At 45.9% G+C, this 26,620-nt stretch overlaps 1 protein-coding gene across 2 annotated transcripts in view; it reads left to right on the top strand.

Moving 5' to 3' along the window:
* The first annotated feature begins 438 nt into the window (after positions 1-438).
* Positions 439-26,620, top strand: part of LOC130541803 (anosmin-1) — a 182,850-nt gene continuing 156,668 nt past the window's right edge. Inside the window, exon 1 of one of the 2 annotated variants that reach the window (XM_057315651.1) lies at positions 439-748. In XM_057315651.1, coding sequence (XP_057171634.1) covers positions 542-748 — 207 coding nt within the window. In that variant the 5' untranslated portion in view covers positions 439-541. The remainder of the gene's footprint in view (positions 749-26,620) is intronic. The other variant, XM_057315640.1, reaches the window with a different exon arrangement.

Genomic DNA, 26,620 nt, shown 5'->3' on the forward strand with positions numbered 1-26,620 from the left:
CGGGGTAGAAACTGGGGACGAAGCCTACAACTTCGAGGCACGATGTCCTTCCTTAGGCAGGTTGGACGCCTTTGGGGGTCCCGAGGCCCTCCTCTCCAAGAGGGCACCTCCATCCCAGGCCCGGGCTCGCTCACACCTGGCGTTTACCTGGATGGTGTGTGTGGAGGGGGAGAATGCGGACTGTGGGGGAGCCTACGTGGGAGACCGACCACCCAGATTCGGGCGCACCGGGAAGACCGGGTCGGCGCCGCCCTGCCTTTGAGCGCTGGGGCTCGCTGCCCCTTAGACCTGCCCACGGCCCTCCGCCCGGCCCCCCTGTCACTCACTTTCCTTCCAGCCAATGGCGAGGCCGCCTGTCACCCTCACCCCACCCCTCGAGGCAGAGCGGGGAGGAGGTTGGCGGGGAGGGCGCGGGGCTGGAGTTGAATGATTGAACTTTCCAGCAGAGTTGCGGCGGCCGCCAGGTTCCCGGCAGTGCGGCCCCGGCGCGGAGCTGGGAGCCTCGGCCAGCGCCCGGCCCCCGCGCCCCTGACCCGCAGCCATGGTGCCTGGGGCGCCCGGCGCGGCCCTGACCCTCTGCCTCTGGCTGGCGGTCTCCGCGGGCTGCCTAGCTGGTGGCCCCGGCGCAGCGGCTGCTCGGCGGCTGGACGAGTCCCTGTCGGCCGTGAGCGTCCAGCGCGCCCGCTGCTCCTCCAGGTGCCTCAGCTTGCAGATCACGCGCATCTCCGCCTTCTTCCAGCACTTCCAGGTAGGGGAACGGCCGCCCGCCCTGGGGTCGCCCTGGCGCTGCGGACCGTGGCTTGGGGCGCACGCGGCGCCTGCCTCCCAGCCTCGGCGCCCAAACTTCTCGCCGGGCTCGGCCGGCAGATCCCGCTTTCTTTCGGCGTGAATTTTACAATCGAGGTGGTTGAACCCTCCTTTCCAGCCGCCTCGTTGCTTCCGAAAGGGAAAACAAACGTGCAGCATCTTTCCCCAACTCTCCTCTTCCCAGCGGAAAACGCAAGGCGCTTTTTGTGGGTAGAGAGAGCAGCTTTGCAGATTCCGAGGGTGGGTGTGTGCATTTGTTAGTTTCCCGGGACTTCCGCGCGCGGGACTCCGGGCTGGTGGCGAGTCCGGCAAAGTCCCGGGCGCTCCGGGGCCCTCGGTGCAGCCAGTACTGTGAGCGAGGCCGGGAGGCGCGCCCAGATGCGCCCGGGGACCCGCGCGACCCTCCCAGCCCCGCAGGTGCCTGCGGGTCGACACTTTTGTCTCTACTGAGCGGTGCTTTCACATTCGGCGGGCCAGTAGCTCGCAGTCCACCCTTGGAGTTCCAGACAGGGGCTCCAAGTCGTGAGTTCCAGAATGTGTGTTGGGGAGAGGGGTGTTGGTAGCCCCAATTCGGAGCCCTGGAGCTTCTAGGTCTAGTCAGTGGGTAGTGTGGAGAGCGAAGGAAGAAACGCAGGGGTTACGGGACTTAGAGGGCAGCGTTTGGATGCTCCGAGAAGAGTCCCGGGGTTAGTTGTCTTACCCTAACCCTCGTAGGTCCTTCCAGCTTGAGTGTGGAAGAGCGTGTGTGTGAATGTTGGAGGTTCACGGGGACGCACGCTTGGCGCCTGTGGATTGCCGGGACCCTTGGGGGGAGCGATAGCGCCGAGGGTCCCCGCAGGTCTTGTGTGGGAACCCGGGATGCTGGGGGCGCCTTCGCGCCGCTTGCGGGCTCTGCGGAGGCGCGACCGGTTGCCTTCCCCAGACGACCCGAGTGCGCGCAGTCTGAAATCATTCACGCAGACGCCTTATTTCTCTCGAGTGCCCTCGTTCTCCACTTGGCCTTCTCGCCCCTATCCTTAGCGGCTCACCTGTTCCAAGACTGTTAAGTTCCTTTTTGCCGCAGGGCAAACTGCGGAGGCCAGAAGGAGACCCGGGACTCTTTGGCAGGTTTTTGATATTAGGATATAAATGGGGCGCCCCTCCCGCCTGGGCAGGCTAAAGGGGGCTTTCCAAGGGGCTCTGGGTATTCAGCTGTGAGAGCAGGCGATTGTAATGACGGAGGAGTTTGGGACGAATCTCGGTAGGCTTCGTGTGGTCATCCTACCCTGAGAGCTAAGGAAAGCTGGCGCCCAATGGCACCAGCACTCACGGTTGGGCTCCTCAGAGATTGCGCCAGCTTGCCAAGTTTGCCTGTTCGGGAGTGCGCGTTCTCAAGGAAGCGACCTGCAGTGGGTTTCAGAGAAACCGGCACACCCTGCGTCCCTCCTGATTCCTTTAGGGAAAGGGGAACCCTAGTGCTCGCGTCCTACGCTGAAATTACGCTGACAACCTGGAGAGGGCTCCTCCCCAGCCACCTGGTTTCAAATCCGCCCTGCCCTGCCAGTCCGTCTCCTGAGGAGATGCTACACTATTGTTTAATCAATAACAGAGAACAAAACAGGGCGACCCATTCCTGGAGAGAAAGAGTTTCTTTTTCTTTTTCTTTTTCTTTCTTTCTTTCTTTCTTTCTTTCTTTCTTTCTTTCTTTCTTTCTTTCTTTCTTTCTCTTTCTCTCTTTCTTTCTCTCTCTCTTTCTTTCTCTCTTTCTTTCTTTCTTTCTTTCTTTCTTTTTCTTTCTTAATTGAATTGTCAGTTGCTGTAATTTATTTGTTTTACAGTTTAAGCGGCTAAAGAAGCAGTTTAGATCAAGCCAATTCCCGTGAAAGGCTTTTCTTGTGGTCTCCTGGCATGATTTCTCTTCGGAAGAAAAACTGCTGACAGAATACATGTTGCCAGACAATCCTGATTACATTTTAATTAGCTGGGGGTGGAATAAGCTGCAAATTACTGTTAGGACTTCATAACTGCTGTTTTTACCATCAATTGCCAAGCCATTCGTGGCGGGTTAACCCTAACCTGGTAATGCCTATGTGATTTACCTAAATTGCAGGGATTATGCTTTCTTAGGATTTGAAAAGACAGCAACACACTTTTCTCGTAAACCCTCAAGCTTCCCTGTCCCTCCCCCTTGTTAAATAATTGGGAGATGATGGAGGAGTCAGGCTGCTGCCAACTCCTTACAGGGCACGTGGTATTTATTAACAGACAGAAAAGGCGGGGCTAGATGGAGCTTGGGGATGAGCCCCTTCTCTCAGGGTCACCCCACCCGCTTGTGCAAAGAAGCCCCAGCAGAAGGGTGTTTCTGGAGCAGGTGGCCATTTTCAACGTCTCTCACACAGTTCTAGGCACCTTTTTAAGGACAGAAGAAGGCTGTCTCCATCCTTGAGGCCAGCCAAGTGTGTGGACTCTTAGATACAGCTGCCCGGGCTCAGCTATGGAGACCTGAACCTGTGCTTACACAGTGTAGACAGAGACTCGGAGCTGCGGGGGGCAGTGCCCTGGAATCTAATGGTCTCTGCCCCAGTTGCACACGCTTTCCCGCCGCCCCGCCCTGCAGCAGCGAGGCTGTACGGCTTCAAGTAGATGGTGCTCACCTGGTGCCTTTGCTTTTGTGTGGATGGGCTTCACCTGTCAGCCGTGCAGCCATCAACCAGGCCTGAACGCCTAAGCAGCTCAGTACTGATGCATGGGGATGGGAATGGTGACGGGGGATTCCTGACTTATCTGGCACAGCCACTGACACAGAAGAGTTGAGAATTTCATACCGAAAAGGAGACGGGTGGGTGAACTGCGTCACATCCCTGCTCGGTGCTGGCCCCATTCATGAAAAGAAGCAGTGCAAGTTAGCACCTCACAGGATATCCATTCCCAGCTCCATGTGCAGTCTGCCAGATGCATACCTGCTTGCTCACACATGACACTTGCTTGGTATACCCTCTTCTGTAAGCTTCTAGACCAATGCCTTGCACTTTGTTCTAGATGTTGTCCTCAGGAAGTGGAGCCAGGGATCTCCCCCTCCTACTTTTCAGAGGACAGCAAATGGGCAACTGCCCAGTCCATTGCAACTTCCTCACTGGATGCAAGTAGATACCTGCTCCAGGGATGGGCTTGCTCCCCGGAAGTCTTGGACTCTGGCTGCCCACGCATCAAACACAGGGTGGTGCTTCCAGCATGAGATGAGGACAGTCACCACTGTATTCTGGAACACTGCGGCTCATGCATGCATCAGACCCTCCTTGGACCCTTGTCCAGGTACCTGCATGGGCCAGAGTGTGACAGTCGTTTTGGGGCAAGGAGTAGGGAGGGAGAGGCTGGGTGAAGACCGGGGTGCCAGAGACAAGGGAGTGGGGAGCCAAGAACCTTCCCCAAGGAGGTGAAGGAGCAGTGGGAGGGAGGATCACACCTGATCCAAGGCTCCAAGCCTCCAGAACAAGCTCTAGTATTCCTTCAGACTTCCCATATGAAACACCCAACTCGGATACAGTCATTGAGATTTCAATATGGTGACCACAGAGCATTAAGCCCCAGGCATTGGTCCCCCTGCACATGGACCACATGCATTGGTCATATGTCCATGAAGCAGCTCTCATGTGGATTTTTGTACCTCAATGGTGCAGAACCCTTGGGAGGGCTGAAGCCCATTTGTCATGGGGGTTCCTCATAGGGTTTTCTGCAGCGTTCCAGCTTAACAATGCTGACCAATGTTCACTTGGGAATAACCTCTCCCCTTGTTTTTTCACCTTCACTAGGATATTAAAGAAGAGGGAAAGGAGGAAAGACTGTGTCTGAAATAAACTCTCTCTTTCTCAGCAAATCTCATGTAACTTAAGGGTGACTCCCTCTCTTACGCTAGTTGGGATATGCCTAGCAGAGACCACTCTTGTCTCCCTGGCTGTGCTCATCGTGGCAACCGTGCAGCTCAGTCTCTGAGCCTTAAAGATAGAGTCATTGCACTAAGTATTAGGAGACCTGGGACCTGTTCTTTCTGTGCCTCTGGTTTGTCCAAGGAGGCTCAAGAGAATAGCACTTGAGAACAAATCGTAGCCAATGTACAGCAGAGGAGGGGGGGACATGTCTGCTTCTTTGCCAGAATTCGGCGCTGCTCGGGGAAGAAGTGGATCTTCTTGTTGGAAGATAAGTAGCAGGTTGCTAGCAGCCTGGGCCCTGTGGGTCTAGAATTTTATTAGTGGTAAGAGATTCTTGTTTAATGGGACATTATTCACCCTATGAAGTACCATGGATAGGCCCGCTTAGGTAGCTGATTAGAGAGATCAGAGGCTTTTCTTAGCAGTAATTGGAAGCTGTTTGTTTTGGCAAAAGGGAGAACTAAGCTGGTGATTAGTTCATTCTACTTAGAGGACTAGCCTCTTCTCCAAGAAGAAGTAAATAAACAATTATCGCATCAAACCCCGTTGCAGCCACAGATCAGCCCTAGGCTCACAGACTTTTGGAAGAGCACTTTTGTGGTGAATTTACCCATCCCTGGTGTGTCGCTTTGCCCTGCAGTGAGGTTAAGTTACATACCAGAATGGCCGGGCGTCCCTGGAAGAAAGGCCATCCTCAGCTTTGGCCTTTGTATTTCCTGGTCAGAGTTCCCCGGATCTCTGGCTGTGGTTCTAAGAGTTTCTGAATTTAACCAAAAGTAAACATTAGGCTATTCATGGCAAATTTTTTGTTTGCAATGTAGTGTTTCTCCTTGAATGTGATTTAAAAGTCTATCTTATTGTGACTATTACAGAACATTTTAAGACCGCATTAAAAAACACTTACTGACTTGCTTATTTCTTTGTGCACAATATCATTAAGAAATATATACTCCTATATATGTTTATATTGTATATGTTCATATATATCCGTGTGTATTTACATATGATACCCTATATGCATGTATGTGTGGTTGAAGGCCTAATTTAAAGAGTTATAAGTTCACGTTGGTGTGTTTCCACATGAAAAACTTAATCATAAATTAGGTTATTATTTCTTTGAAATGGATTCCACAGATTACCCTGTATAACCTGTCCTCGTATATTTCTGTGAATGGGTATAAAACGGTAGAGTTAGGGGCGCCTGGGTAGCGCAGTCGTTAAGCGTCTGCCTTCGGCTCAGGGCGTGATCCCAGCGTTCCGGGATCGAGTCCCACATCGGGCTCCTCCGCTGGGAGCCTGCTTCTTCCTCTCCCACTCCCCTGCTGTGTTCCCTCTCTCGCTGGCTGTCCCTCTGTCACATAAAAAAAAAAAAAAAGTCTTAAAAAAAAAAACAGGGGCGCCTGGGTGGCACAGCGGTTAAGCGTCTGCCTTTGGCTCAGGGCGTGATCCCGGCGTTATGGGATCGAGCCCCACATCAGGCTCCTCCACTGTGAGCCTGCTTCTTCCTCTCCCACTCCCCCTGCTGTGTTCCCTCTCTCGCTGGCTGTCTCTATCTCTGTTAAATAAATAAAATCTTAAAAACAAAAAACAAAAAACGGTAGGGTTAGGGGGCACCTGACTGGCTCAGTGGGTGGAGCCCGTGACCCTTGATCCCAGGGTTGTGAGTTTCAGCCGCACATTGGGTGTAGAGATTACTTAAAAATAAAGAGCTTTAAACAACAGAACAAATCTATAGGGTTAGAGAAGTTTATGAAAGGGTTAGTGGGCTCTGCTTGTATTAATTCAGGCATGGAGAGGTTCCTTTGCATAACTTGGCAATGCTTTATAGAATTCTCCTCTCACAATTTTGGGTGGGGCGTTTGTGCTTGGGACAACAGAGCAGCATATTGATATTATCAAAATACATTTTATATATGGAAAACAGGACCAGGAAAATTGCAGATGCCCCCATCGCAGTGCCCTTGTGCAAATTAGTGCTTAACTTACCCTTTGGAAGACTTGTCTGAGCTCACAGACCTTTCGAGTTCCATCTAAGGCTGCCTCGCACATTTCTGTTTCACGTACTCTAGAGCCCGCGGTGTGGAAGTGTGTAGTCTATCAACATATGGCATTTATTAAGTATGACCTAGTTTTTCCTCTTTACATTAATCAAAGATACCCCTAACTCTTTCAAGCTTCAGATCAGCAGGAGGTCGTCCGCATTACTGAGCAGACCGATAAAGCTGTCTTCCTGACCTTTTAGTTACCCTGGTACCATCATCTTAGGAAAATGTGTAATTTCGTTTGGATTCTCTGAAATATTGACAGTAGGTCATAGACACCTATTCCTTCTCGGTAGATGCTGTTGGTGACCTTCTGTCCCTCACCTCCTTAACCCCCAGCTCCTGTGTCAGCTGCTAATGGCTTACAGCTGCTCCCCCTTAGAGACTAACTTTTTGCTGGTGGGCACCATCTTGCCAGCCAAGCAGTGTATCCTCCTCTCTTGATGAAGGCAAATCTTGCCGTTGGCTCCCTGCTGGAGGCCACAGGAGGCCAGCCCCTTGTGGAAATAACTTTTTAGTGCAATTTGTGCCAGAGCATTGCATGGGACCACGCTTCTGCATGTCTCCAGCTGAGATCCCTTCCCTGCTTACTCCTTCTCCTGGTTCCTTCTTCCTGTTTCCACTGAGGGCTTCCCCCAAGATATCACAGATGCAGGAAGCCCCTTTCCAGCCTCTGCTTCTAGGAAACCCAATCTCAGACACCTACCTACCTTAAGAGATTCCTCATCTAAGTCAACACAGTTGTTTTTCAGATTGGACAACTTGATGCTTTTAAAAACGACTTGTTCAAGGACATACAGATGGTAGAAAGCAGGGAAAGAGAACCAGCTTTCATCTCTTTTCCCCACTATCCCTTTAAAAAAAATCCTGAGCTTTTATACAAATTAAAAAAGGCTTCTAAATGAAGAAGCACTTAGAATGAGAACATTTTCTGTGCTTGGATTTAGGTTATATCTCCTGATGATTTCAGTAAAAAGTTTTCAAAACTTTGAGGCCAACATATAAGCCCATCATGCTCCTTTACTGTCCATGTGAAATGTATGCACTGTTAAAGCAAGCTCTTAATAGTCGTATGGCTGGTGATGGGGTGAGGGGACAGCATTAAGCACAGTACCCCCTGCAGCTCTAGGAAGATGAAAAGGAGGACCAATTATTTGTTTGGTTTTCCTCAGCCAGCAACCAGGGAGCCACATCCCCCAGGACCTGGAATTGGTGTTATACCCTTGGATTTCACACACTGGTTCCAAATGATGAGTGGAGGCATCTTCCCTGGTGGTGAAGAAGGTTGGATAAAAGTCGTTATCCCTGATAGCCAATAAGTAAAGGAAAATGGGAGCGAGCAGTGCTTATGGCTCGTTTTAATGTACATCACAGGCTGCAGACGCTCATTCTGTTTCTCCCTTAAAAAAACAACAACAGGGGTTAATCCGTTCCTTTTATTTCAGCTAATAGGGATGGGTTGCAGTGGTTTTGAAGAAAACTGTAGATCCCTGCTCTAGAGGAGATGGACACGTGAGCCGAACCGCGAACGTTGGGTTACTCCGGCCCAGAGGAACAACATGAGTAAATGCGGAGTCTTGCAGCAGTTCGGTCTGGCTGTCGGGGGACTCTGAGTGCTCCTCAGGGACGTGGTAGAGCGTCAGCCCGTCAGCTAGCAGCCAGCGTTTGGGGACTTGTCCCTGGAGCTGTAACAAAGCTCACGTCCCTTGTTCTACAGATCAGTTTCACAACATGCCCAGGCCATTATGACACTTGGAGGTGTGTGTTCAGCTCTTCTTCCTGGTTCTTGCTGAACCAAGATCAGGTTCTCTGGTTGAACCGCAGGCTACACTGCTGGCAGGTCTAATGCTCTTCATCTGATCTTTATGGAGCTCTTGCCAGCACCCGTAACAAAGAGCCCCAAGTGAGCTTAAGAAGGTGGAAGGAGGCTGCCCTTCCCATCTCCTTGCCATCATGCCTGCAACAGGACCCCGGTCTGAACTCGTGGGGGTGGGCCCAAAGAAGAAGCTCTCCCGAATTACTGAGCCAAAGTTAGAATGTAGTTAGCATTGCATTTTACAGGGTCTTGGTGTTGACAAAGTGGTTTCACATAAAATATCTGTTTGACCTCCTCAGCAACTCTGTGAGGTCACGAGTGTTATTTTTCTTCTACAGATAAGAAAACTGAAGGTCTGGAAGTGAGGTAACCAAGGCTTTATAGCAAAAACTCAAGCACTCATTGTCCTATTCCCAAATACTTATATTAAATGATCCTGCTTCTCAGAATGTTAACAGTGAAAGAAGACAGAGTGGAAATAGCAACTGTAACATAATTGAGAATCATGGAGTTTTGGGGGGAAATATTCCTACATTTTCATTGGCTCCCGGAGGCACCATTGCATCACAGAGTAGCACGATTGTGGATAATTGAAAGAGTAATGGCATGATAAAAAAAGCCTTAAAAAATACCAGTCCATCAACACCCATCCCTTGTGCATTTAACCATCCACATTTTTCTTCCATCCAATAAGAATCTGTCAAAGACAATCATCTTCCAAGTATCTTAGGTTCTAGGGATCCCACATAAGTGAGATGTACTTCCCGCCCTCAAAAGTTGAAGCAAATAGGGGCACCTGGGTGGCACAGTCGTTAAGCGTCTGCCTTCAGCTCAGGGCGTGATCCTGGTGTTATGGGATCAAGCCCCACATCAGGCTCCTGCGCTATGAGCCCGCTTCTTCCTCTCCCACTCCCCCTGCTTGTGTTCCCTCTCTTGCTGGCTGTCATCTCTGTCAAATAAATAAATAAAATCTTTAAAAAAAAAAGTTGAAGCAAATAGTTGCAAAGAGTTTTGAAGTGAAGAAAGAAACTATTATAATCATGTATCATTTAAAATCTCCATACATGACGGTTTAATGTGCAAGCATAATTTCTTAGAGTTGTTTTTCTCCTATCAGTGGATTTTGTCCATCACCACTTGACTTGTCCAGCAAAATAGCAGCGTGTTAGTGTGATCCTTGCAGAAATGTTTTGGAAATAGCTGGGCTCCTTGATGTCACAGAGTCTGAGTTCACTGTCTGGGAGTAACCGTGGTCTGGGCACTTCAGCCTTGCTCTTGCTTCTTGGCGGCCTTGTGTATGGCGGTGGGACAGATTCGGAGTATTTGCAAGCGGTGATTGTAGCTCGTCTGTGCGGGATAACTGCTTTCAAGAACTCACTGTGCCTTCTGTGTTGGCTCTCTTTGTTTTTGTTTTGGTTCTGGGAGTGTGTTTATACTTTATGATTCTTTCTAGTCTCTCTGTGAGCACAAAAATTGGGCAGCGAGGAGGCTACACATGAAAAGAACATGGTGCCAAATTGGGGTTCTTTCATACCCCAAGGGCTCCAATCTGTCCTGAGGGAAATCTGAGAAACAATAACCCATCAAGAGGATGAAACTTTTAATGCACGTTGTATTTGCCCTTTTGTTCTAAATTGTAACATTTGTCACTTAATCTTTTTACTGTTCAAGTTATTAATATCCCACCAACTTGAGAAAACGTTGTTACAGTGACCTCAAAAATAGATAATTTTGTTTTTCATATTGCCTTTTTTCTTCGTAAGGCAAGATGGATAAGTTGTTACCACTTAAATTGTATAACGTATGGTGATCCGAATCTTTATCTTGGGGAAGTGAGTTTTCCTACTTGGTATGCGCAGGATCTCAAGTTACCTCCAGCCAACAAAAATGCTTGTTTCCCTCAATTTAGCATCTAATCATCACTGATGGTTTTTAAAATTTCATAGTTAATGTCTGTTATGTCCAAAGAAGTGATGATTATATGAGTCCAGAAATAAAAATATGAGTCCCTTTAATGAAACAAGAAACATTAATTTTGCAAAGCAATTCATCACTTTCCAAAAATGTCATTAATCATAGCAGCGCGTGGGACCAGAGAAATATTGGGAATTCATTTACTTAAGAAATTCAGAGATGTTTTTCTCCTTATTTTTACACCTTTTTTTCAATCCACTATAATATTATAATGCATTAATATTCATATGTTTGAAACACATGAAATTATTTTTGGTGTTCCTCACTCCCTGTAATGCAAGGTAAGTGCTTATCTAAAAACAAACCAGATGGGTTACATTCTTAGTTGGGAGGTTACTTACTGACAGCTCCTCTGAAACACAGGCTGAAACAGTTGAGAAAGTCTAAATGCAAACAAGAATAAAGCTTTCGGGTTCAAGGTGGTTTTACCTGTTCACTGTGTTCCTACTGGGTTTGTGTGATTGGTTCATGCCATGTACGTGTATCGACTCTTGTTTAATTTTCTAGTAACGCGTAATTGAGAGAGACAGCCCTTTTTAGACTTAAATAAATGTCTCAGCTCCTGTCTTTAAATGCCCACACCACTGCGAGGAAGGGTGCTCCTTTGAAACGTATAGTGTTATACTTTGCGGACTGCAAATAAAATTGACAAAGGGACGTGCAAATGTAAAATGCTAGGACAGATTTAAAAGAGGGTACACACCTTATATTAATATGTCGTCCTGTGCCCGGGACAGGTTACCAAGTGCTGTTGTCAGAAACCAAATATGCCAAGGAGCTTGGCATTTCAGGGCCATTAGCTTGCTTTCCAGCCGATGAGCGGACGCCTGTAGGATGCAAACACCAAGCCCCTTTCCAATCATGAGGGTATAATAATCATAATATTCCCCCACATTTGGAAACGTAGAAATGTTTCCTAACAAACTTCCATGCAGACAGTTTCTTTGGGATAACTCCGATTTCCACCACCTTTCCTTTCTGGCAGGCTACTTACTTTCAGCCAGCATCCCTCACGGCTTGGCCATTCCAAGTGTGCACACCGTAGAGGAACAACCTTTTATGAAGTGAGCAGAAGACCACCCCAGCTTTGGAGATCCAGTGATGTCCAGGCCCCTGGGTTGAACATCAGTCTTGCCCCCAAAGTCCTGCTACATGGGTGATTCAAGAAAAAGGGAAGTTAATAGATTGCATCATAGCACAAACTTGGGACTCGCTTTCTAGAGTTGAAATGGAGTCTGTTAATTGTAAGAATGCCAAGTTTATACAGAAGTTATACTTTAAAAAAAAAAAAGATTTGAGAGTGCTTGGGCAATCGTGGTGGGGGAGGGGTAGAGGGAGAGAGAGAGAATCTCAAGTAGACTGTGTGCTCAGCGCGATCCTGATACAGGGCTCGATCCCACTACCCGAGCCCAAACGAAGAGGTGGATGCCCAACCGACTGCCTCACCCAGGCGCTCCTGAGTACTTTCTGAAAGAAGGAGAAAAAACTTGGAGGTGGGTTGCTGTGCAGTGTTTTGGTACCTGTGATTCCTTTAAATGTCTTCAGTGGCAAGGAAGTGCAGAGAAATAACCTCAGGTCTTGTCCACCATTAAAAGTGGTCATTGTTTGAATATGGGCATTTCGTTTCCCATTTTCTCTTCCGTGTTTCGGGCTGTTGCAGCCCCTTGGAACAAGAACTGTGCCTTTACAATCTAACGTTTGTACCCTACAGTTCCTTTCTTATTTCCTGGGCCATGGTGGGCCCTCCACAGAGGTTTGGTCGATCTCTCCAGCACATCTGACTAGAAATGCATTCTCCCTTCCTCCCCAGCCATCCGCCGTCACCCCCCCCCCCCCCGCCTCTTTTTATTTTGACACTTGGCTGTACCATTTTGAAAGCAGCACAGCCAAACCCATTTGCTGATCATTCCCGAAATGGCCTACATCTGGGAAGTTATTTTCCCATTGGGCCAGAATCTAAAAGAAAGTAGGGAACATCTTTCCTGTGTTGTTGTTGTGTGTACATTTTTGTATCCGGAATTATGAGATCATGTCCTCACAGCTGCAGAGAAATTAAAAAAATTCCGGACAGAATGTATTCGCTTGTTAAGTCTTACACTGACCATTGGAAAACATATTTAGAGGTGAGACTACCTTTCAACAGACATCCATCTGTATTTTGATCTATTGTTCAAGAGCCGAGGACTTGTATAATATTTTTAACATATTTTTAGGAGGGCAAGATTTATATAGTCCAGTCCCATTATTTACCAGACAATTTCAGGGGGAAAAAAAGCAAGAGACTCCTTTTTTGAACAACCATATGAAGTTAGGGCTAAAATTTTATGTACATATGGGGCTCCTGGCTGGCTCAGTCGGTAGAGCGTACGACTCCTGATATCAGGGGTGTAAGGTCTAACTCCACGTTGGGTGTAGAGCTTACTTAAAAACAAAGTCTTTTTTAAAAAGTTTTTATTTGCATATATATGTCTGTGTATTATTCATACGTGCCTAGTTCAGGGTTTCTCAGTCTTGACACTGTTGACATTTTGGGCCAGATGATTCTCTGTTGTGGGGCTGTTCTGTGCCTTTTAGGATTTTTTTTTTTAAAGATTTTATTATTTAATTTGACATAGACAGTCAGCGAGAGAGGGAACACAAGCAGGGGGAATGGGAGAGGAAGAAGCAGGCTCCTAGCGGAGGAGCCCGATGTGGGGCTCGATCCCAGAACGCTGGGATCACGCCCTGAGCCGAAGGCAGAGCTTAGCGACTGTGCCACCCGGGCACCCCGCCTTTTAGGATTTTTAGTACCCTCTCTGGTCTTTACCCACTGGATGCCGGTAGTATCCCTCCCATCCCAGTCATGACAGACAAATCTGTATCTAGTTATATGGGTATATCTCCAAACACTGAAGTCAGTACTGCCATGGGGCAAAATCATCCCTGTTGAAAAGCACTAGTGTAGTTCTGTCTCTTTCTACTTTCCATTTCTGTGGGTCTGTGTGTGTGTCTAGTTCCGCATCTATATTTAGATATGTGTATCTGTATCTAAACACATATACATATGTATACATGAGTCTTTGTTACATATTCATGTATCCTGTGTGAAGGAATAAACTCCAATGCGGAAAGGAACAAGTTGATGGCAGTAACCGTGTTCTGTTTCACTTACAGTGTGGGAGTCAGAAAGGTGCTCATTTATGTCTCCATTTGAGAATTTAGAAAAGAAAAGGCACTTATTTCTGTGAAATGCGATTAGGAAAAAAATGCTTTCCTTCCATTCCATGGCAGACATTCTTCTGAAAGGAGACAACTGCGTCTCTCTCTTTAATAATGCTGATTCTGCACTGAATTTCACTACAGAAACCAATATTACACTGTATGTTAACTACTTACAATTAATTAATATTTTTAAAGATTTTATTGATTCATTTCACAGAGGGAGAGGGAGAGGGAGAGAGCACACAAGCAGGGGGAACACCAGAGGGAGAGGGAGAAGCAGGCTCCCCGCTGAGCAGGGAGCCCGATGCGGGACTCAATCCAGGACCCTGGGATCATGACCAGAGTGGGAGGCAGAGGCTTCCCCGACTGAGCCGCTGAGGCGCCCTTTCCTAAAATTTAAATTAAAAAAGAAAGTAATAATACTGATTCTGAGGATATGTCCTAGCATTTGTGGATGTGATCCTTTAAGAAAATACGGGTTTGGATTTTTGGGTTTTTTTTTTTTGTTTTTTTCTCAGTCATGAGCAGACTAAGGTGGTCATGCTGCATCTTTTCCTTCAAATACCTGCTAATTTAAAAACTTTTAATTTTGTGAGATGGTCCCACAGTCTCTTGGAACTTCTTTGCAAGTAAACTGCTTTTCCTTTTGCAGAAGTTCTGTCTCTGAATCTCCTTTGAGACCATTTCACTGCTGTTTGCTCAATTTGCTCACCTCTAACGTAGCAGCAGTGAATGGGTAGAACTGCTTCACTAGGATCCACTGTGATGGAACTGAGCGAGAGCAGGACCGCTCACGGAGGCAGCTTCCCAGAAGCGTTGGCTGTTGTTGTTAGGATGCGTTGGGCACCAAATGAGTGCCTGGTGCTGAAGACCTGGGAATTGGAAAATGAGTAGTGTGTACCGTTGATCCTTGGTGCTTCACAGTCTGGTCTGAGAGCCGAAAAGAGTAATTTAAACAACCTGAGACCACAGAGCTCAACAGACACCTCATCAGAGAAAGTATACAGTGCTGAACAAGCTTGTGAAGAGATGCTCCTTCTCATAGGGCCTTGGGGAAAATGCACATTAAAACGAGGAGATACACGCCTGTCAGAATGGCCCAGATCTGGAATTCGGACAGCAGCAAATGCTGGTGAGAACGTGGAGCAACAGGAATTCTCATTCACTGCTGGAAGGAATGCAGAATGGTGCAGCCACTTTGGAAGACAGCTTGGCCATTTATGTTAGGAAAAAAAAGAAACAAATGGTAAGAAACAGCAAGCCCCGGGGCGCCTGGGTGGCACAGTGGTTAAGCGTCTGCCTTCGGCTCAGGGCGTGATCCCGGCGTTATGGGATCGAGCCCCACATCAGGCTTCTCTGCTGGGAGCCTGCTTCTTCCTCTCCCACTCCCCCTGCTTGTGTTCCCTCTCTCGCTGGCTGTCTCTATCTCTGTCAAATAAATAAATAAAATCTTTAAAAAAAAAAAGAAAGAAATAGCAAGCCCCAAATGGGAGTCATTTGCCCTCCCGGACAGCAAACCAAGACTTAATTACAGTTTCAACCTATCCCAGGAATGTGAGCTTTTAACAGTGGACCTGAAATTTCCTCATCAGCTCTAGTGACATAATCTACGTGCTAAAACCCCTCCTATTCCCTTCCCCATGAAAAGAAAGTGTAGGAATCCTTATCTCTCCTTGCATTAGAACTTCTCCTCTACCCTTGTCCTATGAAAACCTTCCATTTTGTGCAATACCTCAGAGCATCTCTCTTCTTACCAGGTGGGATGCTGCCTGGGTTCATGAATTGCTTAATAAAGCCAATCAGATCTTAAATTTACTCTGTCAAATTTAATTTTTTAACACAACACTAAACATACTCTTCTCATACAATCCATCAATTGTGCTCTTTGCTTTTTACCCAAATGAAGATTGATGTTTGTAAAAAAACTTGGTATGGATGTTTATACACCTTTATTCATAATTACCAAAATTTGGAAGCAACAACGATGCCTTCAGTAGGTGATTGGATAAACTGAGGTCCTTCCAGACAATGGGATATTACTCAGGGCTAAAAGGTAACGAGTTATCAAGCCACAAAAAGACATGGAAGAAACTGAAGTGCATATTACTAAGTGACAGAAGCCAAACTGAAAAGGCTCAATACAATGATTTCAACTCTATGACATTCTCAAAAAAGCAAAAATCGGGAGACAGTAAACAGGGCAGCGTTTGTCGGTTTGGGGTGGGAGAAGGAGGAATGAATTTGGGTGAGCACAGAGGATTTTCAGGGCAATGAAACTATTTAGGTGATACTGTCATGGTGAATCCATGTCTTCATACATCTGTTCAAACCCATAGAACACACAACACCAAGAGTGAGCCCTAGTGTAAGCTATGGACTCTGGGTGAATAGCATGTGTCAGCCAGCATAGGCTCATCAGTTCTAACAAATGTGCCCTCTGGTGGGGGGTGTTGATAACGGGGGGGCTGTGTCGTTGTGCGGGCAGAGGATGTATGGGAAATCTCTGCACCTTTCTTGTAATTTTGGTACAAACCTAAAACTCCAAAAACTAAAATCTCTTTTAAAAAATAAACATTTTTTTAATTTAATTTTTTAATTTCAAAAACCCTTTGAAATTTCTTTGGCAGTGCTTAGTTCTTTGGATAGAGAATAAAATTTAGATGTCTTTTTTTTTTTTTTAAAGATTTTATTTATTTATTTGACAGAGAGAGAGAGAGACAGCCACTGAGAGAGGGAACACAAGCAGGGGAAGTGGGAGAGGAAGAAGCAGGCTTCCAGTGGAGCACAGAGCCCGATGCGGGGCTCGATTCCAGGGACCTGGGGTCACGCCCTGAGCCTAAGACAGACGCTTAACGACTGAGCCACCCAGGTGCCCCTAAAATTTAGATGTCTTATATGCATTTGTCACTTAGAGATTTTCTCTTCCCTTATGATGCATAAGAATAGATTCAGTAGAATTTTTAATTGAAATCTGAAATCCTGGAAAAGTATTACGGAAGGAGAAAGGGCATTGAATTCTCGGTCATCTATTCTATTATGAACACATACCTGACTTCCCAGATGCTGGGTGCATATAATTCTGCAGATAACACATTTTTCTTGGAATTGATTTTTTTGCAAAGTGCAGTCTTTTCTTGGGGTTATTTCTCTTCGTCTTGTATCACATTTAATTCATCATGTTTTCTCAAGTGGCCTCTCATTAAAGCTTGCTACCTTTTGAAGTTCATATTAAAATAACCCAGAATCGTGATGAATGAGTTAGACTATCATATAAGTCAGGGTATAATTGACTACAAGGTGCTTGATTTTAGTTTGATTAATTATTCTGCACTCTCTAATGAATAACACATAACTTACCACCATGAAAAAGCATATATCACAAGCAAACAATGTGACAAAAATCTGACTTCAAGTCAATTAGAATGGGAAAAACATGTAGTTCTAGTATTTTTTTCTTCTCTGCTTGGATTTTCCTCACTACAAATTAAAGTCAACTAAACTAAATCCTGAATCTTCTGGCCTATCAGTGCATATCAAGCTGGTAGATTTTGCTTTAGTATTAGAATTAGTACTTCTAGGACTTAATGTATTATAAAACATGTTACTAAGATATTCTGTAGGAATGCAAATGGAAAAAACATTCTCCTTTATGAGGAATTGTATGTTTGTGCAAGTAGAAATTTTCAAATGGTTCTCGCCGTAATAGCAATAGAATTCAGCTCCTGCTGTCTGGAAACAACTTCTCCCTGGCTACTGTTAATGCTTGTGAGTAATTAGCTCGATAACTTAAAATTAATCTTCTGCCGGTCAACATGCTGGAAGCCAGGCAGTAATGTGCCTTGTGGGAACTGCTTATTCCCAACAACAGATCACACCTGTCAAGACTCACAGCTGTCCAGCATCTATTGTGAAAAATAGGAGGGAGATTTGAGAGTGCCTTTAAACTCTTCTTTTTGTCCTCATTGTTATCCTGAGCGATAAATTACATCTTCCTAGAGTTGTTTCTTATGAAGATGCCCGTAGACGGAGGTGAGGCCAAGCCAGAGGAGAGGCCACTTGGCCTTGTCTGTGCCAGATGTCCTCACCTTGGGCCATCTGTGCAGACGCAGACTTGACCTGGTTGAAAATTGTACACGTGCATGTGAGCACACGCACATCCAGAGATCAGTTTATTGCTGGATGCAGAATGTTGCGTGTTCCTATAACTGGAACGCTAGGAGACACCTGCAGGCTGGGTGGAGGACTCCGTTTACCTGGTAAACTTGGTGAGAAAGAGAAGAAGGAACCATTTGGAGTGATATTTCATGGAGTCATGGATAGCAAAATAAGATGCATTGTTATCCAGTGAGGTTCCGCAACTATAGCAAAGGTCAGAATCACCCAGCAGACCTATCAAAACACAGTTTACTGTACCCGCCCCCAGAATTTCTGATTCTGCAGGTCTGGAGTGAGACCCCAGCGTTTGCATGTGTAACAAGCTTCCAGCCAATGATTCATTCTGGTTTCAGGGTCCCGCTTTGAGAACCACTGCTCTCAACTTCTCTGTGCTCTAGGTTTCTCTCTGGTGCCTCTCTGCTTGATAAGATGTGCCCAGTTCTTGCACTCAGTCCTCTGTTCTCTGCCTCTTGGCCCCTGCATTCTTCTTCTAACCAGCCTTCCTTCGTTCAGGGTTATGTAAAATTTATGAAGATCTAGCTTATGAAAGAGGAGTCGGTGGTGGCTCCCATGGCAGAAATGTTACTGAGGATGTACTCAGTTTTACTCTATTCATTTGTCAAAGGAGAGGATTGGAATAGCTGTTGGCTGCTTTCTCTTTTGAAACCTAGGTTATGGTTCCAGCTTGATGGGGGTAGGAGCCCATGAATGCCGCCTCTGACCGTCGGTGTTCAGGGACAGAGGTCTAGGATGAAGAATCCTTAAGGGGACCCTTAAAGAGGATAGTTTGCGAGTAGTGAAGGTCCAGTTATGAAATGAAAGTAAAGAACATCAAGTTGAGGGTGTGGACATAGGGTAGAAAGAATATTTTAAGGATAGATTTATTGCCTTGGGTGAGAACCATCTTATGGTGAATGCGTGGCTGTCCCACACTTACTTAAGTGGCCCATTTTCACCAAATGTGGACTGTTTGATCTGAAGCGGTCTACATTATGGTTAACAAATGGCACCTTATGATGCAAACATATGCTCTAAGAATTAAGTACTTTATGTAAAGACAGACAAGGGACAAGTTGTCGTGAGCAAGATGGAGAGACAGATGGGTCAGAGTGAGACACCGTGCTCTGCCATATGCCTGGAGGTGCAACGAGTCCAGAGTTAAGGAAGAAACACTGACAGTGATTTTTGAAGCCAGTGGGAAACATGCATGAAAATATTAAGGCAGGGATTCTCAACTGGGGTGAGGGTTGGGGTTCTGGTTCAAACAACATAGCATTTGCCCCATGGCTTTAATTTATTTTCGTCATTGTTATGGGTTGAATTGTGTCCTCCGTTTCCCAAATCTATAAGTTGATGTCCTAACCTTCAGTACCTTGGAAAATGACCTTATTAGGAAATAAAGTTGCTGGAGATGGAATTAGTGAAGACGAGGTCCTATCTGAGCAGGGTGAGCCCTCGATGCGATAAGACCGGGTCCTTATGAGAAGGGGAAATTTGGACACAGATGCTCGTGGATGTGAGGACACGAGTAGAAGGCCACAGGAAGGTTAGACCGGCTGCCATAAGCCAAGGAAACATGGGAAGTTAAGAGAAAGGCATGGAATGGATCCCCGCCCTGGAGCCCACAGTGAGAGCATGGCCATATGGACACCTTGATCCCAGACCTCTGGGCTCTAGAATCATGACAGTCAATTTCTGTTGTCCAGACCATCTAGTTGGTGTGCTTTGTTGTAGCGGCCCTAGGAAACTTAGTCACTGTATTTCCTTTTAAATTATACATAATATTAAGAATACTGTGACATTGTGATTTATAACAAATATATATATATATATATTGGTAGTTCAGGTGACCGAACTATATTTCTCATGTATTTGGTCTTCATTCACTGGTTCCTGGCTCAAACCCCTTGAAATGTCCTGTGACAGGAGTGATGGAGGTCTCTTATGTTACGTTAATGAAGTGACTTTTGGAAAGCCCCTAAGTAACCTAAGGGCAGGGGCAGGTTGCTAGTGGCACCAGCCTGTGAATAGAGGGTTGGAACTTTCAACCCTCCCCCTACATCCGGGAATGGGAGAGGTGCTGCAGGTTGAATCAGACCAATAGCCAATGATTTAATCAATCATGCCTATGTCATGAAGCCTCCAGAAACACTCAGAAGAGGAGCGTCTAGAGAGCTCCTAGGCTGGTGAACACATGGAGGTGAGGAGCCTGGAGAAGGCATGAGAGCTCCATCCCTTTTCCCATACTTTGCCCAAAGTATCTCTTCTATCTGGTTGTCTCTGAGTTATAACCTTTTATTAAAAAACAATCATGTAGTAAAATGTTTCTCTGAGTTCTGTGAGCTGCTGTAGAAAATCAGTCAAACCCAAGGAGGGGGTTGTTGGAACCTTGGGTGTTTAGCATGGTGCTCAGAAGCCCCGGTAATAGCTTGGCGATTGGCATCTGAAGGGGTGGCGGTCCTGGAGGACTGAGCCCTTTGCCCGTGGAATCTGATGCCAGCTCTGGGTGGACAGTGTCGGCATTGAGTTACATTGTCCCACACCCTGCTGATGCCTGAGAGCTGCTTGGTGGCGTGGGGATGCCACAGCCCATCCCACACTGGAATTGGGTGAGGGAACCCAAAAGAAACAGTCTTCGATGTTATTGGATTTTCATGTTCCCCCAAAAGGGGTTATGGGTTATAAATTTAATTTAGTGCAGCACTGAGTTAAAGAACTGTACTGGTTATGCTTTATGTGGATGTTGTGCCTGTGGAAAGACTTGAAACAACCAAGTAATGTAGAAATTCATGGTTGATCTTACTCAGAAGCAATGGAAAACCATTTTTTCTCTTATTATATCAAAACTTTTTAAGGGCTCTTGGAATTCTGACTCTCCATAGTTAATTATATGAACCACCCAGGACTCCAGACCTCTCTGAGACCTTCTAAATTATTAAGTCACCTCTTAGGTGCAAATCATTCATATTGATGGATTTTGCGTCTTGCCAGCTAGACTACCGCTTTGACTTGAGATGATCACAGATGGTCTTCATAAATATCTCTGTGTCCATCTTACAAAAACACTCTTCTTGTCATTTTAGAAAAGAAGAAATTGATTTTTTTTTTCAAAAGCTTACATTTTATGATAAGTGACCTGGAATGTACAGTAGGTTCGTGACTCCAAGTTAGGCATGCTTTTTTTTTTTTTTTTAAAGATTTTATTTATTTATTTGACAGAGACAGCCAGCGAGAGAGGGAACACAGCAGGGGGAGTGGGAGAGGAAGAAGCAGGCTCCCAGCAGAGGAGCCTGACGTGGGGCTCGATCCCAGAACACCGGGATCACGCCCTGAGCTGAAGGCAGACGCTTAACAACTGAGCCGCCCAGGTGCCCCCTAGGCATGCTTTCTATCAGAATATTCATTTTGTTGGAGTCAGCAATGAGTTGCACATTTTTAGCCTTCCTGGGCTCCAGTGTTTTCATCTACACAGCGAGAACATGGGGCTTGAGTCTCTATTAACTCTTGCAATTCTCATAATGATCTAGAATGTTCCTCAGAGTCTTGTGTTACCAGTATTGCTGATGGCTTTCACATGTGATTCAGATCCACAACGAGTAAGCCCGGGTGTCCAGAGAGTCCCAGGCGGGTGGTTTTGAGCTTTAGTGCTCTCACGGGATGCTTAGATCCTCCCTCCCAACTCTGGCTGCACTCTCCCTTTCTCCTCAGACATTGGGGAGCATTTTTCAAAAAGTTCCCCATATTACGTTCACTTCCGAGATGTGGGCTGTCTGCATCATCCTCTTGGTCCTGCCGCCCTGAGTAGTATGGCAGTGAACAATGTCCATGTGATCTTCCTTCTTCATACTCACACAGGATGCACCCTGTGTTGTGTCCTCATCCAGTTTTGACCTTTTTTTTTAGGCATTGTAAAGGTTTTGGAGAGAGTGATTAGAGGATTTTGTTAATTCGAGAAGAGGATATTAGCAGGCAGAAAGTCTGAACTTTAATAACTCCTCACCCCTTTGCTCTGACTGCTTTTGAGAGGTTTCAGTAGGGATTCAAGGATGGAAAAGTCCATGAGAACAGGGTAGCGTGATACCGAGATGCCGAAACTCTTTCCCTTGGAAAATTCCTTGTATTATAAGACAATTACATGTCATGAACGAGTTAGATTTGTCTTCTTTTCATCAAGAAGATGGATTAAATGACCTTCAAAAGTCCTCCCTGGTTTGTAATTATATGGTATCGTCTGAGTCAGAATTCTACAGTTTACAAACATTTTGGGTGGATATGTAGAAACACATTTTGAGTCCCTTTTCTCGTCCTGGTTGTGTTTAGAGAATGGCTTGGCCGCGTTTGGATAGACCTTATACTTTCACAGAGAGGAATTGACCGAAACGCGCACCGATGAAAATGCTTTGCACAGAGGTGATGGTAGGCATGATGCAGAAGGTCTCAGAGAGCTCTGGAATCCTTCACGGCTTAGCTGATTGCCTATGGCGAAGTCAGAATTCTCAGTGTTCTCACAACATGTTGATATAATAATAAAGTGGTTTTCAGTGGCTATGAGTAAGGGCAGCATTTGCACGCTACCAGGCAGGACAGGGTTGAATCCTGATGTAACTAAGAGAGCTGATGACATCATTGTTTTAGTGGCTGGCTGCACGCTTTCAGATTTTGCTAGAATTTCTCTTGATGACTTTTTCTGTTTTGTTCATGTTTAAAACATCGTACAATAAAACACAGCAGCAGCAACAACAAGAATAGGGAAAGAAAAGACCAAAGAAGCCTCCTAAACATTGCTAGTCATCGAAGCGTACTTTAGCGCGTTGTAAATTTGCATCCCATCCTAGCCTTTCCAGAGAACTCTAGCAAAGGATGTAATTAAGAATTGTGTAAAGATGTATGTTTAAATTGTTTTTCCACATTGCTCTTGCATTTTTTTCTGCTTTGACTATGACTTTCATTCTTCACAGGGACTTTGGAATGGTGCTGGCATGTTTTTTAAGAAAAGGATTTCTCTTGTTCTTTCAGTTGTTGGGTACACAGCCTGACAACAAACTTGCTTTTAAAGGCACAAATGAAAAAGAGCTGCCAGTAACAAGTTGAAACATATTGAAACAACACTGGGTTTTTCGTTGGTGAACACTTTGAAGAGACTACAATTCTCTTAGTTTCAGAAACGTCGCAACCTGAAGTGAAGTTGTCATGCATCCTAAGCTAGCTTGGCCCAGTGAGGACGGGCTTGTGGGGACTTACTGAGATCTGTCCTTGGGCGAGGATATCCACCAGCTCACCTGCTCTTTCCCGTGGTTCCCCCTTCATCTTCTGCACCGGAAGGGCACACTTCTACCTGCCACCGCTTGGTTAATTCCTTCAACACCCTCACCTTTTTCAAGAGATATGCTTCCTATCCACTTAGCTTTATTGTTACTTGGAGAAAACGCATTCTTACCATCTGGACGCGTATGGGAATGCGATTGGTTTTCACAGGTTGTGTTATTCATGAAGCATATCCTAAGCTTTTGAGATGTGTGTTCAGAACTTACTGGGTGATGGTTCCAGGATCAGCCCCCGAGGGCGAGTGAAGAATGCAGCTCGGGCAGGAATTGGGCTCGTCTGCGTTTGCAGCCACAGCCTCGAGGGGATACCACAGCATGATCTGGAGCTGGGGATGTCCTGGAAGTTATCCTGACTGGGACAAGGAGGTTGGTCTTGTGTACCCCAGCATTGCCCAGACCACTCACTCGATGTGGGCTTCTCCCTGGAGTGTGGCATGGGTTAGGTGACCGCTTTTCCACCAAGTACACTTTCCAGGTGGGGAAAGATGGAGTTTAGCTCTGAACTGTCCACACCCAACACTGTCAGTAGGGATGTTCCTTTCGGCCATGGGAATGTGGGGACGTCTGGGTGGTATGTGACGGCATTTGCTACAGACAACGACCCTTGTGTAACAACATTCTCCCTTTGGGGTCGAAACTGTCCCAACTGTTGGCACACCAGGGATCAATCATCCACCGGAACTCTTCTCCCTTATACTTTTTAAACTGCACTTTTCCACTCTGACCATAAATACTTACCATTTTCGTGCTTTTATTTGCTTTCTGCAACTGCTCTGTATCTTTCACCACTAGACTTTCACTCCATAACCTCTCAACGTTCAGACAATCTGTTGTCTTAGTGTTTGCCACAGCTGTCCTATTCTAAGAAACACTTGGGGCCTCTGTCCGTCTGTAGAGTCCGGGGTCATGCCTCGATGCCCTGAGCCCATCCCAGAGAACCTCGATGTCTGACAGATTCCACAGGTGAATGTTTGAACCCCCAGTGTTGAAAGCACAGTTACACTGGCCCTTCCTCTTTTAATTTCGGGCGGAGTCCAGTCTAGAGCCCATGATGTATCATTTTAATTTTTTTTTTTTTGTGGCCAATAGCTTTATTTTATATATATATTGCCCTTTGGCTAATCTCTGGCTGTAGATTTCTAACTCTGAATCCATCAGACCCTAAAGCCGCCCACTTGGATGTGTCATTTCAGTGGTGCGGGCTGCTAGAGAAGATCGCGCAACCTGGGGCGCCTGGGTGACTCAGTCAGTTAGGTGTCTGACTTCGGCTCAGGTCATGATCCCTGGGTCCTGGGATTGGGCTCTGCACTAGATGGGGAGTCTGCTTGTCCCCGTTGCCCTCCCCCTGCTCGTGATCTCTCTCTCAAATAAATACATGAAGTATTTTTTTAAAAAATCACACAGTCATGTGGAATGGTGTTCCTATGAATTGCCATAGCTCTCAAGCTCAGGTAAACGTCTGTACCATCTACCAATCCTGCCAGTATAGTTCCACTTACTTCAGCGCCCACATTCCTTCACCGACTAATCTAAATGTCCATTGCTCTCGTCCAACCTCTCCTCCATCAACTCACTTCTTTTGGAAAATTACCACGGTTCTGATTTCACTGAGAAAGACAAATAGTGCAGGAAGGTCCTTCCATCCCAGTTCATGTCTGTAGAAGTTCTGTATGCACGTGTGATGTCAGAGGTCATCGACACTTACATCGAGTTTATCTTTTTGTGGTCTGGGCAGACCTCCATCTAGCCACTGATGATAATCACTCCTTATAATCACAGACTCACTTTCTATAAGATACGGATCAGTTTAAGAAGTCACTAATCATTTCCTGGATGCAGGCTAGGGAAGGGAGGGGCAACCCCCCAAAGAGTAACTATCAAGATGTGTCAATATGGAGAAGAAAGGGGGTTTGTAGAAAGCCAATGTGAATTTATGGAAGAGATTTTAACGAACCAGAGAAACCATGGATGAAACATCCATTTTTATGCAAACCTAAGAAATGAATAAAATTATAATAAAATGATGACACAGGCTCAGGTCTTTCGTAAAAGAAACATCATTTGGTCCCATTAATATCTTGTTGTTTTGTAATACCTTTTATCTGGTCCAGGAGGTTTGGTGATTTCTTTTGTGTTCACTTGCATTTTGTGACTTCTTTTCGTCTATCAGTCCTCATGTGACACAGCTTCATCTACTGTGTCATACTGCTTGCTTGAATCCTGTAAGGTATTGGTTATTAGTTGCAAGAAAATATGAAAGTGTGGCAGTATCTGCCACACTTCTTTATTTTTTCATTTGCATTTCTGCATACACCACAATTTTTCCTTTCAATGCCAAATCATTGTCTAGTTATATTCATCACATTTTATGTTTTAAAATATTTTTTTATAGATGTTATTCATTTGAAAAAGAGAGAGAGAAGGAGCAGGGGCAGGGGCAGAAGGAGAGGGAGAAGCAGACCCCCTGCTGAGCAAGGAGACCCATGCAGGACTTGATGCCAGGACTCTGGGATCATGACTGGAGCTGAAGGCAGGTGCTCAACCGACTAAGCCACCCAGTTGCTGCTATATTAATCACATTGTAAATGGCGGTTAAACCCAACATGTGTAGAAGCAGCAATGTACACAACTTAGTTTAATTGGTGGCAGCATGCACAGCTGTGACCAAGTTCACGCACGTGAAATGTAGAACACTAGGACTAGACGACCCATGCTGTCACGCTCACCATAGTTCGGGAAACCTGCTGGTCACATTGTGTGCCTCAGTGAAGCACAGTGTCTCACGGTTTTGCCTAATGTTGTGGAAAGGACATGTCCCAAAAAGTGGATCCTGGGCATTCATCTTGTTTCTAGAACTCCTTGCTCCTCTCATTTCTGCCAGTCTTTTCTTTCTGTGCTTTGTCTCTAATTACTGTGGATTACAGCAGGTGTAGCTGGGATACTCCAGTGTTAGTGGGGACCCCCTATCCCAGATTGGACAGTGCTGGTGGTTGCCATGGAGACCGAGCCGAAGCTACATAACCCACCATAGCATCCGAGGTTCAGGCACTGCCACCTCTGTGTTCAGACACCCGAACACCCTGACGGAGCTGATGGCGGTCTTCATGCCTGTGGCTTTTTGTAAGCTTGGGCTGCAATGGTCTGCAACAGTGCAGATTTACCTGTGCCTCTTGATGTCAAAAACAAAAATCTGCTTTTGCATTAAAATCTGCTCTTATTTTATACTTAAAGGAGTCTTTGAATCTCATGTTTATGCCCAAAGACCCAATATGCCATTTGCCCCAGACTTTTTGAACTCTTTCTGTCTTTCTTCCCTATTCTGTCTACTTCTTCCCCTACTGCTCCTTCTTTTCTCCTCTTCCCAGTCTTGTCTTTCTCACCATCACTCAGAAACAA

Source organism: Ursus arctos, chromosome Y (genome assembly GCF_023065955.2).
Source record: "Ursus arctos isolate Adak ecotype North America chromosome Y, UrsArc2.0, whole genome shotgun sequence".
Lineage (NCBI taxonomy): Eukaryota > Metazoa > Chordata > Mammalia > Carnivora > Ursidae > Ursus > Ursus arctos.